This window comes from Sceloporus occidentalis, unplaced genomic scaffold (genome assembly GCF_023333645.1).
Source record: "Sceloporus occidentalis isolate IW3139 unplaced genomic scaffold, rSceOcc1.0.p SCAF_1, whole genome shotgun sequence".
In the NCBI taxonomy this organism is placed as follows: Eukaryota; Metazoa; Chordata; class Lepidosauria; order Squamata; family Phrynosomatidae; genus Sceloporus; species Sceloporus occidentalis.
Window position 1 is genome coordinate 276,126,519 of NW_028316981.1, and position 16,989 is coordinate 276,143,507.

A 16,989-nucleotide genomic window follows, 5' to 3' on the forward strand; every position below is an offset into this window, starting at 1 on the left:
TTTACAGTGATAATCGCTCTTAAAAATCTCTCCACCCTCTTGTTCAGAAGTAACCACATAGTTACTTTTTACAACAAAATCCAAAATCCACAGTTGCACTGTTATTGATCCAGTTCCAAAGTATAAAATATATTATGAATGCTTTTGAAGCTTCACAGGCTTCTTCATCAGGCGAAGATGTTAAAAATCATAGAGGAGAAAAAGTGTGATGATGCTAGAGTCACAGTTCTACATTCTGTCTGAGATGTTGTCAGCTAAGATGGCACTGAGGGATTTCAATTCTCATTCCAACTTTCTTTATTAGGCATGTGAAGACTAGAGATAAAGAACAACAGAAGACAGAAAATAAAATTTCAACTCCCATTAGCAACAGAAAAGTAACTTCTCTTGAGATCCAAATGTCTCTGTCCTTTTGCTCTTTGCCTCTAGTCCTCACTTGGCCAATAAGGGGAGTGGTCTCTGCCTGCATTGAAATCCCCTCAATGCCATCTTAACTGACAGCATCTCAGGTTCTGTCTATAATGGTCTCACTGCTTGTGGATATTTGGATTTTGTTGTATTTTGCTGCATGGCCAACATGGCTACCCCTGAATATAGTTACTTTTTAGTTACTGTAAAAATCAAAATGTTGCAAGCTGCTGGCTTGTGGTACCAAATGCATCCAATCAGTGAGACTGTGAACCTCTGTTACTATAAAAGCAATGGAAGCTCTAACAGCCCTAAGCTCTTACATCAGTGTCATAACAATTGTCATAACAACATCCTAAGGAATCTTGAAATTTGTTGTTTGGTGAAGTAATTAGAATTCTCTTCTGGAGCACTCCTTGAACTACAGTTCTGATACCCTGAATGCCTGTCTGCACTATAAAATAAAACTGATCTGATCCTCAATCTGTCACCTCACAGGCCACCTGATGCTTTCGAAGTACAACGAGGAAACTATAGATCCCATGATTCTTTTGAACAATTCATTTTTTTATGAAACAGACTACTGTGGAGAGAAGATGGACCTTAAAACATAGTTGTAAAAAAGGGGTAATATTTTGTTATGTAACATTAAATTAGCTATTACTGAAAGAAAGAAAGAAAGAAAGAAAGAAAGAAAGGATAAGTAACTCATAATTTACAATTAATTATTTCAAAGCTCAGATAAAGAATAGCATTGAGAGCTTTAGGAAACAATTTTTAAAATCCTCAGCTTTACTTTATCTCTGATGCAAGCCATCCTAGATAATTTTTAGTACTTTATGTGGTTATAACCAGCTGAAAGCCCAACTCTACTATTTTTTTTAAGATGACAACAAGGTCTTATACAAGAGCAGGAAGCCAAAGAGGATCCATTATGTATCCTGTTGCACGTCCCTTTCAGGAAATACTGTTATTAATTTGTGACTCTAACAGGGCTTGCTTAAAGGAAATAATGAGTATGTTTTAAAACAATGGTTACTGACCTTTTGTGTGGAAGACATACAACATGTTCCCCAGAGTGTTTCATAAAGCTTAAGGCTGCTTGAGATGCAGCCAGAGTAATATAAGAAAGGCTCTTGCCTGTCTGTCTCACTGCCAGGATGTATTTAGAAGGGGGGTGCGAGGTGGAATGGTTTGGACAAACCAGCATTGTGGGCCAACCATGGAGACAAGTATCTCATCATTTTAAAGTGCCACTAGTGCATATCTTAAGAAAGGAATCTGAATGGCTGAAAACTGTAAGCTTAACCTTCATGCACCAGAATTTAAAAATGAAAAGAGCTTGCATTTAGTGAGTTGTGGGGAATTTTCTGATCCCAGCGAGAATTCCTGTGTATTGAGAGTTAGGACAGAATGTCATTTTATTGTATTTCATGATCAGTGATAGCTAACAAATTACCATCAAGTTATGACTTAAGTTGGAGATTTGCCAGTGGAAAGGAACAAGTTAATTTTTTTTTAAATGAAAGCGATTGAATTAACTTGGAAATTTAACATTAACATTTCTCAAGTATTATTTATTAAATGCTAAAGAGCCAACAAATTTTAAATTGTCTAGTTGATTCTTTGCCCAGTTTTAGGAAAACTGCTTCTTACTTTTTGTTAGTCCTCTCAGGGCTGGCGAATAGCATAGTTTAGACAGCAAGATGCAAACCACTTATACAAGAATAGCTCTGTTGGGATGAATTAGATTAAGGAGATTTTTGATGTTAGCAATCTCCGTAACTGATCTTCTCCACACCATTTAATCATACTGGTTCCTTTAGACTGCCCAGTAGTTCCAGTAAGTGTCAGGGCTTTCTGTTGCAGGATCTCACAGTTTGCTATGGATGTTTCTCCTCCCACACTCTGTCATATCCTAAAAATACCAAGTTTTTGGCTCTAGTTTGCTGCTGGTTTAGTGGAATTTAGCGCTAGCCCTGACTTGTATGTTTCTACTGCTCTTTTGTTCTTTACTCCCAAATGAGGTGTGGTTTCCATACTGAACAACAGAACCACCTCCTGGCACCCCCTTCCATAAAATCAACCTCTACCCCCATGATCCTCACCCGTTATTCATGTTCCTTGTCCCGCACTGTCTAGTTATGAGTGGTGGGTGTTTTTAGGGCTTAGGGGGCAGAGAGACCCCAAGCTAGCCAAACCATTTTTGGGTGATTTGGGCTATTTTAGCATGTTTTTTTCATCCTTCTGCCATTTTCTCATTGTTATGTCACGGGGCTTGGGAGGCTGCCAAAAAGGGCAGTGGGTCTACATGCAGCCCATAGAATACTTTCCCCACATTTCTGATGTAGAGGGTTCTCATCTACCTCAAGAAACTGAACTTAGAAGCTCTTAACTCTGGGACTTTTGCTGAGATCCATGCGGGAATTAGAAGAAAAAGGGGGAAGGGGAGGAGTTCAAATCATAATGGTGAGTGGAGAAACAGCAAGGAAGAGAAGAAATATGGGTTTGGTGAATAAGAAAAAATAACGAAGCTGTTTCCTTCTCTCTAAAGCTCAAAACAAGGAGGAATGAAATTACGTAGAATTTTCACCTTCATTCTGGTAAGGTTTTCGGTGTAATAATGTAATATAAATTGATTATAACATTTACATCCAGGCTGATCGGAGAATAATTAAAGACAAAAAGAGATATTATTAAACCAACTTTTCCTGTCTCTTATCTGCCAATTTTGCTTTGCTGATGCTATGTTTATAGTGGTTTGCACTCCTTTTTTTAAACAAACAAACATTCTGTGCCAAAGTGATCCATATTTTGCATCAGAAAGAGCTGAATTCAGCACAGCTGTCCAAATCAGGCAAATTTGAATCTTTTTGTATAATTTTGCCAAGTCACCAGGGAGCCATCAGCCCAAATATCCTAAAGGCAATGGATTCCATTTGATCTTGGCAGCTAAGCAGGGTCAACTCTGGTTAGTACTTGGATGAGAGACTTCCAGTGAATGCTAAGTGGTGTAGGCTATATTTTAGAGGACAGAACCACTTGTGACTATTTCTTGCTAGTCCAGTCCAATCCCATTGGAAGTCTTCTGTTGGTTTCTTGAGGTTTTTACCAGACATCAGCAACACACTTTGAAACATATCTATTCCAGCTAGAAATCTACTGTTCACTCTCTTCTAAAATAAAGTTTAGGAAGCTGAATTCTACACTTGGTAACTCATTTAGTGATTTCCTTGCAGACTGAGGTATGCACACAATCCTTGTTGTGTTTGATTTTTAAATTTCTATTTCAGTATATTTTTCTGAAGTGGTTCCTGTGCTAGATAAAGCAAACATTGATTTCCAAATACCTGTGCTGATGGATGAAATCTCTAGGATGTCTCCAAGGGAGACCAAATATCAGGAATGACTCTGGCTTTGGTGGGGACCCTGAAGTATCTTAAAGGGTCTTGGGTCACTTTAAAGATTGGACATGGAGGGGTGTGTGTGTGTGTGTGTGTGTGTGTGGGGTACAACTGGTGAATGCCAAGCTGCAAGAACTTAGAGACTGTCCCGCATGTCCTTGTAATGTACTCTTCACACAGAGAAAGACAGCTTACCAAATCTCCAAATTGGTCTGGACTTATGCTAAATTGGAACGAAGCTGGAACACTAGTTCCTTCTAACTGAATTCCTTAAGAATTCAGGTCTGTGGAAAATTCCCATTTGGGGATGGGCATGGGTGTATAAATTACGAAAGTGCACTACAGGAGTTTATACTGTTACAAGGCAACTAGGTAGGCAAACCAGCTGTGCCAAGTTTGATCAAATCATTGCCACATTAAACCATTTTATGAAGGGAAAAATGCAGACTGTAGTAAGGGACATAACTAGGTTTCATATCTTTTTTTTTTTTAAACGAGGAATAAAGGATGCTCTTTAGGGATTCTCTGAATGTAAGAAACTGCAGGCTCTTATAATTTCAACTGTTACAGGATAGGAATTATTTCTTTCCGTTAAATGCTTAGTTGTCATTTGAAAGATTGTTTGCACTGTGCTCCAAATGTCAGGGAAGGCTCTCCTCCTCCCATATAAGTATAAGCAAGGAAGGTAAAATCTGAAACTGCCTTATAGCAGGGATGCAGAATATGGGTGCTATATTCCACAACTCTTATGTTTTCCTTTCAAAGTTATACAGTAGCTGGGAAGGACGTCTACTTCTGTTATTAGTAGGAACAGAACTGAAAGCAATTCTTACCTCTGTAGGATGTTCATTTGGCCAAGGCTGTGCTCAGTTCTTCTATGCTTTCTCATAAGACTTTCCTTGTTACAGTAGGTTCTTGTATTGCTCTTACATATTTGCATTTGTGGGGTTACTTGTGAGTAAGTGTCTCAGCATGCAACATCAAACAACGAAACCAGGTGTGATTGTGAGCACATCTTGGTAGTGTTGTGGATGTGTGAAGTAAGAGCAACATATGTTAAACTGATCCTGGCAAGCCAGAAGTTTCTGGTCTAGTTAATATTGAGAGATACTAAGGGCCACTAGTCTCTCCCACTCCCCCAGAAAAATTAACTAGATTGGATACAACTTTCTAAGAAAATGTCTGGTGTTGAAAAGATGGATTATAAATCTTCCTCTCAAACTAATCATCTGGAACAGTGTGGGCGGGGCTGGGGGTCCCATAGGTGGTAGTACCCTCTGAGGGTCCATGGCAACAATGCAAGTCACTACTCAATGATCCACACTGCAGTCCCAAGGCAGTTGCAACAACAAATCACCTTTATTATAACAGTTCTAGGTTTAACCCCAAATTCTTCAAGGAGCCTTCTTCCCTCACCCAAGTTACTGCACTGGGTTTGGGTCGCTGTTGGCCTCACAGCTCTCCCTCTCAACAGGCTATCCAACTGGCTTTACTCGAGTGCCGGCCCACTGGGGCGAGACGGGCGGTAGGCTAGTCCCACCTGTACCTGTTCCTCCCCCGGTCCGGGGCTGGGGCTTGCAGTTACTCCTGGGCGGCCCCTACTCCGCCACTCCCACCACGTGGGTTCTGTCCTTTCTTCAACTCCCACACTGCGGCCCGCCTCTGGGTTGAACGGCTCACTTTTCTCCGTCCCACGGCCTCTTGGGCTGACTGGAATGGATGGGTGGCAGGGCCCTGCCCTTACCTTCCCAGCCCTCGTGGGAGAGTTAAGGTAGGCGTCAGGAGCCTTAAGGGTCGGGCCTCTGCTCCCCTCTCTGCGTCCCCTGATGCCTCCTCGAGCCCCTCTTCTGCGTGCTCCACTCCTCCCCTCCTCTACCTCTCTAGGCCTTATATCAGCCTCCTCCCCAGGGCCCGCCTCCAGCCGCCTTCCTGGCGCCAATTGCGACTCTTTCCTCCCAGTACTCAGCTGTGGTGTCTTCCTCATTTCCCAACCTGCCTCTTCCCCTGGGTCCTCCCTTCCCCCTCTTTCCTCTTCCTTTGCCCATTCAACCCTCCCTTTCTCCCCCTCTTCACAAACAGTGATTCTAAAACTCTGGTATTCCAGGTGTTCTGGACTTCAGTTCCCAGAATCCCAGACTATTGGCCAAGATGACTGAGGCTTCTGGGAGCTGAGGTCCAAAATACCTGGAGGACCAGAGTTTGGGAATCATGTATCTGGAAGAAAGAGGTTAAGATACTTTGTTGGTACAGACAAGAGGCTCATGCTTCACTCCACCTCTGCTTATTTCTTAGAAGCTTTGTGTACACCTTCAAGTCATCTATCAACTTATGGCAATCCCATGTTGGGTTTTCTTAGGTAAGGAATACTCAGAAGTGGGTTGCTTTCCTCTGAAATACAGCCTACAGCCCTCATATTCCTTGACTATTTCCTATCCATGTACCAATGAGGGCTGACCCTACTTAGCTTCTAAATCCAGGCAGTATCTAGTGCCTTCAAGTACCTTTACTTGCAGTCCAAACACTCAGACCTGTTATTTGACAAATGAAGCTTTGTTGAAGCAGTGCAACAGCTTCTGCAAAATGGGAATGGGACTGTGAGACAAAAGGAAAAATGAAGTAGTATATTGCATTAATTTAAACTGGAAGCCTATTGAAGTTGATTAATGTAACTTCCTATTTTATTAATTCAGCTTTACAATTTGTTAGTTTGTCACAGTTTGCAAGCAGTTAGTTATGTATTATGGATATCTATCCTGGTTTTTTTCAGCTCTGTATATAGTTATGCAGAGGGCTTGGTAAGGTATTTTTGGTAAATGCAGATTTGGTGAAAAATGCACAGATCATATATTATGTCACTACTTTCTACACAGTAAGGAAAACTACATCAGGAAGTTTTAGTTCTCCAATCAGTGCTTGGTATTACATTTTCACTTGTTCAAATAATCTCTCATTTATTTTAAAGAAGTTACATATATTCTCTCTATATATTTTAAAAGGATGTACAGAGGGACCTTCCCATCCATGAGGGCTTGGTTACTCCCCCCCCCCCCCATAGATGAGAAAGACCTTAAGAACTCAAGCCCATATTAGTTAATGGGTGGTGCCTTCATCAGTGTGCCTCCATTCATTAATATGGATGGAATCCATAAGACCTCCAATCCATAGATGGCTATCCTACTGATATGGCAGGCTGTCTGCAAATGCCATTGATATTTTTTTGGGCTTCTCACTTTAATCAGTACATTGACTAAAACCTACATCGCAAATGACAAATATTACTTGTTGAGAATGCCAATTAACAACTCCTATATGTGTTTTAAACGTTATTGGGGCCTATAATGAAGTGTTTATGATATGAAAATGCATTTAAGTTTAATCTATTGTTTTTTAATTGATGGAAAGTATAGCTTTCTTCCTAGTTCCATCTATGCACCTGCTATGCTGTCTTTGTTATAAAGAAATGTGCAAGAAGCAAAGGCTTGGACAGATGTTAGAAAATTTCTTGAGGAGTCATTCTGCTGCCATGGTGATAGGTCTAGAGCAGGATTCTGGACATTGCACAGAATAGTGCCAATGCCTGCTGAATGAGTGTGTGATAATTATTTTGGTTTACTCTGTTTGTAGATGCTGCCACGATGGAACTGAGCTGCACTGAAGTACCTCTTTATGTAAGTTCCCCAACATTAGGCTTCTGCCCTCAAAGGTCCTTTCTTTTGTTTTGAACAGGGCCTTATTGAGAGGCAGCATGAATGAAGCCAAAAATTCTGTGCTCTGCTTGACAGAGAGATTTTAAGCCATTGAATGCTATTGTTTCATTGGAGCAAGTATTGCAATAGTATCTTCTATGCATGTTGCAGCCTAGCCTTCTGACGTCATTACAACATAATTGTCATATTGTGGATCCAGATTATTGCTCTTCTGGGTCATTTTAGCTGACATATTTTAGAATGGAGATGTAAACTGTAGTATTAAAAAAATCCCAGTTACAGGAGATAAATATTTCCATTATCAATATAAATGTTCTCTCCTTCTCCTTGTTGCCAAGATAGACACAGTGTTATGGCAAATAAATGAGATTTCATTGGTGGCTAGCATTTAACCGTACAATCCTGGAACATGTGTTCTGTTACCTGGGATCTTTTATGTGACTGATATAGTCAGTCACTTATCTAAGACTGCAAAACATACTTGCTGGCAAGCAAGCCTTTTAAACACAGAGCCTTGAATTCTACCGTACTGTATTCTTCTCTTGTGAAAGGACTTTTTGCTTCATCTCTGTATGCCACATGGTATATCAGTGTTTCCCTATTCTGGTACCTTTCAGATGTGTTGGACTACAAACTGCACCAATGGTTGTACTGGCTAGAGTTATGGCTAGGGTTATGAGGGTTGTAGTCTAACATGCTAGTACATGGTATGGGAGCCTCTCATTTCATTTCAGAGCTGGCCCATAATTGGTTTGTAATGCAGAATATAAACCACTTGGGAGTTTCTTCCATTAGAGAAGTTCCTCCCTTATTAGTCTACCTTTCATGGGAGACACAATCAAGCCTGTATTTAAATCAGGCACTGAAAGTGGTTCTTTTGTTCATTTTCCTTGAATAGATTTCTAGCTTACTGTGTTTGGCTGAAATTCTATACATTTGGGTTTTCAAGACTTCAAAGAGTTGTGATATTTGTCTAAGGTGGAGATGATGAAAATGATCTTCTACTTGAGTTTCAGTCCCTTTTTAAAAAAAATGTCATAGAATCCATAGAGAAATTTTTTAAAAAAGAGATCCCCCTGTAGCTTCAGTTTTGTTTTTGCAAAGAGAGGGATAGTAAAGCACCTTAGTTAGTTTGATATGTTGAACCCAACAGAAATTGAACTAGATATTATTCTATGTCAAGCAAGTCAATAAACATATCTTTCTGAAAACTAAAAAAGAGGGAAGTGAAATAAAGCTGCTAGAGTTTGGATGACAGGGTTTGAATTTGATTGCACTGAATGTAAAGTGTGAAAGTTTGAATCAGTTTCAGCCTTAAATTTCATTTTTTCAAAGTTCAAAGGGAGTTACTGGGTATCTGTAACTGATAGGTATCAGGGGGAGATTAATAAATTTGCTTTGAGATGAATAATATGGGAAGGAAGCATTTTAAATAAAGGCAACAAATAGCTAACAGCATTACCAGTTCTTACTGTTATAACTATAATCAGCATGTTTATATTTTCCTGTGGGGTAGGCATGTTAATTTCTTGCAGTATCAGATGGAAAGAGAGTTCAGGAAAGCATAGGTCTAACAACTTAGAATTTAACATGCCGCGGGACTCTTGTTTTTTTAAAAATATTTTTATTAAGTGTTCACATGGTATAATAGTAAACTTTACCCTACCCATCCTCCTCCATCTCCTAATGTTAGATTGTTAATAACTTAAGCTCAGTTGATAGCATTGGTAGTATATTTACAGTGCTGTTTAGACTTGAATGGAACTGGAGCATACATGCTGCAGGGATGTAGCCAGGATTTTGGGAAGGGGGGGGGGTCCAGACTACGTGCTACCATTATAATGGGGCTTGGGTGTGGCGGTGCAGCGGCACACACCATTCATTTTATCTAACGGAAGGTGGGGTCCGGACCCCAAGGACCCCCCCAGCTACGTCCCTGCATGCTGGCTGGGTAATTTTGAGAGTTCTAATCCAAAAAAGTAGCATTTCCAAGCTCCACGTGGGGCAGGTCTTGCCACACTGGAGAGCTCTTCTAGTACAGTGAAAGAAATGTGAATAGCAAAAGCTTAAGGAGCCCTGGACTAAGATCAGGTTTGGCGCTTTAGCTTGCTGGACTGTTGTGTACCCTTGATTAGAGTGGGGCAGGTTTTTCAGGCAGTGAGAAATGTGTGAGCTCATGTAAGACGTTTGTTTTATCAAATGTCAATATACATTTAGCCTACAATGACAAAGGGCTGCATTTAGTTAACTGTGTCTCGTTATGTGTAATCTTTTATGTTCATTATCAAATTCTATACAGTCATTGTAAAATTCATTTGTTCCCTTTGTATTTTGCAGATAAACTCTCTTTCCTTATTGGCTCTGGTTGACTGTAAATTGTTTCAAGATGAATTGGAATATTAACTGTTTTATTGTTCAGTCATAAGTTGTCAAACTTCTTTCTTAAACCCATCATTTAAATTCTCTGTTCTAGCTTCTGTAGAATTTGTTGAACAGTGCTACATTTGTTACTGCAAAGCAGCAGTATTTTTAAACTATTGATTTAACAAACACAGAGAACTATACCAAAATCATATTGTGGTAATGCCTTTATTAAACCAGTCAAAAAGATGCAAAGCTTTTGAGATCTTGACATCTCGTCCTCAGGCAACATTTTACAAAAACTGGCAGAGGATGGGCTTAACTGTAAAAGTAAAGTTTATTATAGCCTATTGATGCATTATGTAGTTGTCTTTTATGTTCCATTTTATATTCATACTATTTTAAGAGTGCCCTTCTGCATCAATTCAAGGAAAGAAAAGTGCACACTGCGGCACCGATTCGCACCCCAAAAGAAGCTGCTCTGGGCAGCTTCCTGGAAGGGGTGTCATAAGCGCTGTGGCATGGCATCATGACACCCCTTCCACCCAGCGGCATTTGGGTGCTGCGCTTGAGGGACGTCATCATGGTGTGCACCATCTGGATGAGTGTGTGCCATAATGGTGCCCCAGTGGAGAAACAAGGGCTTTGAGCGTGTGAATGCTCAGCCCTAGCGAAACCTTAAGTTTGCCTGCAGGCCGGCACAAAGTGCCGGTCAGTACAGGCTCATGGTTAGCAATCAGTGTAGGCATAACACTGCAGGAAAGAAAAGAGATCTGATTATTTCAAAAAACAATTTGTGTAGGACTTCACACATTAAAAGCAAAAATAAATGAGCTGAACAGGCTTATGGTATAGCTTTTGTTCAGTGGCAACATTTTCATGGCATGAGAAGGTTATGAGAAGGTAATGAGAAGGTGCATATGGAATTAGAAGGTTAACTTGCTGATTCTGGTTTTGTAGGAGTCAGGACATGATTGCCTGTGGGAGCATTCAAATAGAGAATCCCTATTCTTAGCCTTCAGTGGCACAACCTATATAATGATCTGCTGCATCACCAGTGGCAGTGAAGTGGTATTTAGCCTGGATTTTAAAGGTGTTATCCAACTTGGAACTAATGGTTTAGCACCTTGATAGCTCCTTTAAAGTTCAGTCAAAAACCCAGACTGCCCCACTAATAATAGTCACCAATCTCCAGTTGCTGTTATTTGCTGTGGCTTTGATTTATGTTTGCCTTCTGAACAAGACCTTTGAGAATCTGATGTTAATAGCCCTGTTCAAAATTCAGGGTTATTGCTTCCATTGAATCAACCAATCCACCTGTAATGCCATCTTCCTTAATGCCTTTAATTTTACCCAGCATTATAGTCTTTTCCAGTGAGTCATGTCATCTCATTTTATCTCCAAAGTATGATTTTTGTTGTTGTTAACTGCCTTCGCATCAATCGTGACCCATGGCGACTCTGCTGATGAGACATCTCCAAGACCTGTCATCTACTGCTCTGTCTAACTCCTTCCAACTCATACTCACAATCTCTTTTACAGAGTCCATCCATCTAGCATGCAGCCTTCTTCTCTTTCTACTTCTCTCCACCTTTCCCAGCATTATTGTTTTTTTCCACTGATTCATGTCTTCTCATGAGGTGTCCACAATAAGCCAGCCTAAGCTTTGTCATTCTGGCTTCCAGGGAAATTTCTGGCTTAATCTGCTCTAGGATCCCTTTGTTTGTCTTTTTGGCCATTTGTGGGATCCTCAGCACTATTTTCCAGCACCACATCTCGAATGAATGTATTTTCTTCCTGTCTTCTTTTTTAACTGTCCAGCTCTCACATCCATACATTGTGATGGGGACTACAGTGGCTTGTATGATTCTAACTTTTTTGCTGAATTGTATATCTTTGCATTTTAGGATCTTTTTTAGTTCTTTCATAGCTGCCCTCCCCATTCTTAATCTTCTTCTGATTTCCTGGCTGCAGTTCCCATTTCTATCAATATTTGATCCCAAATATGAGAACTCTTTTACTATTTCTATTTCCTCTTTGGCTGGTTTGAATTTATGTAAGTACTCAGTGGTCATTATTTTTGTTTTCTTTATATTCAACAGTAACCCTGCCTTTGCACTTTCTTCTTTGATCTTCCTTAGTAGTTGTTCGAGATCTGTGAGGTTTTCTGCTATTATTATGGTGTCGTCAGCATATCTCAGACTGTTGATGTTCCTTCCTCCTATTTTCACTTCTCTTTCTTCTGTGTCCAAGCCTGCTTTCCTTACAATATGTTCTGCATATAAGATGAATAAGTAGAGTGATAAGATGCAGTCTTGGCTGACCCTTTTACTAATTGGGAACTATTCTGTTTCTCCGTGTTCTGTTCTGACAGTAGCCTCTTGTCCTGAGAACATATTACTCATCAGGACTATCAGATGTGTTGCCACATGAAAGCAGGAAAAACATCTGGACCTGATGGTCTACCATCGAATTACTATAAGAAAATGCAAGAAGTGATAGTAGAACCAATAACTAATGTGTTAAATGATATTAAAAATAATGGATTACCTGATTCATGGAAAGATGTCTTCATAACATTAATTCCCAAAGAGGGGAAGGACAAATTAGATATCAGAAGTTACAGACCCATCTCTTTAATAAATACAGATTATAAGATATTTACAGCGATCATAGCAGCCAGATTAAAGAAAATACCATAACAAATTATTCATAATGATCAAAATGGATTCATACCTAATTGTCAAATTAAAGACAACTTACGAACAGTAATAAATATAATAGAACACTTTGAATGCCACAGTGAAAGAAAACTTGCAATGGTTCTATTAGATGCAGAAAAAGCATTCAACAGGGTGAAATGGACATTTCTATATGAGGTGATTAAAAGAATGGAAATGGGGCTAAATTTTAGTAATTGGATAGAAAACATCTATAAAGAACAAAGAGCACAATTAATGACAAATAATGAAAGATCTCGATTTTTTGAGATAAAAAAAGGCACAAGACAGCGATGCCCCCAAGTCCCCATTACTTTTTGTCATTATATTAGAAATATTAAATAATGGAATACGAGGTAACCCTGAAATAAAAGGAGTAACAGTTAAAGATCAAACATTTAAAATCAAAGCATTCGCGGAAGATATAATTTCCTTTTTAGAAGAACTGATCGCAAGTATTGAACATCTGAAGACAACTTTAGAAAACTATGGAAAAATATCAGGATTCAAAGTTAATCAAAACAAAACAGTAATCCTTACTAAAAACCAAAATAAGGAAGAAGATAAGGAATTAAGTGAGAAATCAGGGTTCAAATTAGTGACTAAAGCAAAGTGTCTTGGAATATATTTAACAAAAAAAATTGATATGTTCCCAAACAATTATAATACAATTTGGAAAGAAATAAAGAAAGATTTAATTAAATGGACAAAATTAAATATATCATTATCAGGAAGAATGGCAATTATTCAAATGCATGTACTACCAAAATTAATGTATATGTTTCAGAACTTTCCAGTAATATCAGATGACAAAATATTTGATAAGTGGCAAAAGGACTTAACTAATTTCATATGGGACGGAAAAAGAGCAAGAATCAAATGGAAACTGTTAACTGAAGATAAGGAAAAAGGAGGATTTGCGTTACCCAATCTTAAGTTGTACTATTACGCCTCATGTTTACCATGGATAGAGGAATGGGTAAACTTGGATAACAGAAGAGTACTCACACTAGAAAGTAGTAATATGAGATTTGGATATCATGCGTTCTTATGGTACGATCAAACTAAACATAATAAAGACTTCCAACATCATTTTATCAGAAGATCTCTTTTAAAATTCTGGTTAAAATTTAAAAAACATTTTTATAAAGAAATACCAATGAGGGTCTCTCCACCAGAGGCGTTTCAATATAGATCAAAAGAAAAAGAAGAACAATGGATAAAATATAAAGACTTAACACGCCAAGAGAAAGAAAAAAACTACACTATTAAGACTCAAGAACAATTAAAAAATGAAAGAATAAATATTCAATTGTTTACATATAATCAACTATTCGAACAATTCAAAAAAGATAGAAGACCAGTAGGATTCACAAGAGAAAAGAACAAATTGGATAAAATATTCACAGATAAAGGGAAGAAGCATATATCTAAATATTATAAAATACTAAAAACTAAAAATATGGAAAATGAGAATGTGAAATATGTTATGGTGAAATGGGCACAGGATATAGCGAAACCTATAGAATTAGAAATATGGGGAAAGTCTTGGAAAATTACAAATAAATTTACGTTAAGTCAAGAATATAAAGAAAAATTGCTTAAAATGATGTATAGGTGTTATATGACACTGTGTAAATTGAATGTGAGATATAACACAGGTGACATAAAATGCTGGAAATGTCACAAACCAGAAGGGTCATTTTTTCATCAATGGTGGAAATATCCAAAAGCTAAAAGATATTGGAAAAGAATACAAAGTTTGATGGAAGAAATATTAAGAATTAAAACTCCAGTAGACCCTCTGATATTCTTGCTGAATATGATACATAAGCTAAGAATTGATAAAAAAGAAGCACGTAGCATATTATATATGGTTAGCTCAGCAAGGATATTATATGCAAAATATTGGAAACAAGAAAATGTACCTCTAGAAGAAGAATGGTTTGTAAAGTTGAGAGAAGCAATGGATTTGGACATATTAACCTCCATTATGAAAGATATAAACAGAAAATCAACTGTAGAAGATTGGAACTGTCTTAAGGTTTACAGTATTTTAAAAGGATGGAATTTTGATTAAAGGATGAAAGAATAGAGCCTAAAATAGTTCTTTGTGAGTTTTTCGGGCTATGTGGCCATGTCTGACTATGGAGCCCGAAAAACCCACAAAAAACTATGGATGCTGGCCATGAAAGCCTTCGACTTTACATTAGAGAACCTAAAATGATTTAATTTTTGATCTATTTTGTTGATGTTTAGAAAAATAAATATACTCCTCTATATTCTACTAATCTTCTAGAAAAGAGTATAAAATATAGGATTGGGAATAGAATAGAGAGAAGAAAATAAAGAAAACAACAATAATGATAATAAGTAAAATGGAAACAACTTTATATAAAAAGTTGTAAAAAGATAAAATATGGGAACTAGAGTTTTGGAATAGAAGAATTTATAAAGGGAAACAACTAATAAAATAAGACAAGGTGAATACACTTGATAAGGGAAGATTCAAAAAGCATACTATGAAAAAGACATAGGGGCTTTCTACATTGCCATTTGGGACGTCCTCCGGACGTCCCATTTTAAAAAAGGGGCGTCTCTTTTAGACGCCCCATGGCCTAGTACGGACTCCGTCCGTACAAGATGGCGGCGCCCCTTCTACATGGGCGCCGCCATCTTTACGTATCGGACGCACAGCGTCCAGACGCGTCGCGCCGCTGCTGACGTAGCGAGCGCGCCCCTGGCGCCTCGCTACGTCGCAAACGCGACGCAAAAAGAAGCTCCATTTTGGAGCTTCTTTTTTCGGTCCGCGCGGGAGTCGGGCCGTCTGAAGGCTCCGGCTCCCCCGCGGACCTTCTGGCGGCGGCGGCAGACCGCCGCAAAGCGGCGGTCTGTACCCCGCCAATGTATCTTTTTTATGTTTGTATGTAAATATGTATATATGTATGTAGGTGTGTTTAGTAGACGTGTTAAGCTGGACTTTATGTTAGGAAGTTAGCTGTATAATGTTTGTCTTTTATCAATTAAATATAAATAAGTAAGTAAATAAATAAATGAAAAAAAAATTAAGGCCACTCCATAGCTTTTCATGATCTATGCAGTCAAAGGCTTTGCTATAGTCTATAAAGCACATGCTGGTTTTCTTTTGGAATTCTTTGGTGCGCTCCATTAGCCATTGTATGTTTGTGATGTGGTTCCTAATGCCTTTTCCTTTCCTGAACCCTGTTTAGACCTCTGGGATCTCTTTTTCCATGTCTGATTGGAACCTATGTTGCAGAATTTTTGCACATGCTTTTGCTTGCGGGGGAGATCAGTGGTGTGGTCCTGTAGTTGCTGCAGTCTCTTGTGTCTCCTTTTTTTGTGGATGGAGATATATATTGATCACTTCCAATTTGTTGAACAGTGTTTTGTTTTCCATATCTGTTGACATATCTTGGTCAGCAGTATAGTTGACTCTATCAATGTGGATTGCAACAGTTTGATTGGAATATCATTTGTTCCTGGAGACATTTTTTTTTTGCCGTTTCTTTTATTTCAGTTTCCACCTTGCTTTTTAGAATTTGAGATTCCTCTTCATATGGCTCTTCATACGATGTGTTATCCCTTTTATATAACTCTTCTGTGTATTGCATCCAACGTGTATAGTCGTGATGGTGAACCTATGGCATGCGTGCCAGAAGTGCCACTCTGGGCCATTTCGCCGGGCACAGGGACTGGGGGAAGCAAAAACAGGCACGTGCGTGCCCGTTCCTCCTTCTCCCCGCCATTTTCGGACCTCCCGCTTTCTCTCGGAGACAGCGGGAAGGCAGAAAATGGCACTGGAGGGAAGGAGCCAGAGGCGTGCGTGTCTGGCTCCTTCTCCCAGCCTTCTCCCGGTGGTGTGCCATGTCCTGGGCTCGATAGCGGCCCTTCCAGCCCCAGACCTCCCTCCGAAGAGAGAGGTCTGGGGCTGGAAGGGCTGTGAAAGAGCCCAGGACGGCAGCATGCCACGTCCTGGGCTCGCTCGCGGCCCTTCCAGCCCCAGACCTCCCTCCAAAAAGAGAGATCTGGGGCTGTAAGGAAGGCGAAGGGAAGGGCCTGGGTACTTGTCCCAGGCCCTTCCCTTTGGCTTTCCTTCCCTTTGCCTGAACAGGCCCCCTGGATGCGTGCCCAGTCCCCTTCTCCTCGGCTTCTCTTTCCTCAGAGCGAACAGGTCTCTTGGAGCCCGTTCGCTCCAAGGAAAGGGAGGCCGAGGAGGAGAGGGTGGGCGGACGCCTCCTCCTCCTCCCCTCGGGGCTTCGCAAGACCTGAGGTGTTCTTCGGAGGACACCTCAGGTCTGACAAAGCCCCTCAGGGGAGCAGGGGTCGCGGGCCTCCTCCTCCCCCCCACGGGCCCTTCCTGGTCCCCAG

General features: G+C 39.7%; 1 protein-coding gene across 1 annotated transcript in view; it reads left to right on the plus strand.

The window, feature by feature from the left end:
• Nucleotides 1-16,989, plus strand: part of ARHGEF28 (Rho guanine nucleotide exchange factor 28) — a 207,083-nt gene that overhangs the window by 11,837 nt on the left and 178,257 nt on the right. The window contains exon 2 of the mRNA XM_089494184.1: nt 7,437-7,480. Coding sequence (XP_089350310.1) covers nt 7,448-7,480 — 33 coding nt within the window. The 5' untranslated portion in view covers nt 7,437-7,447. The remainder of the gene's footprint in view (nt 1-7,436; nt 7,481-16,989) is intronic.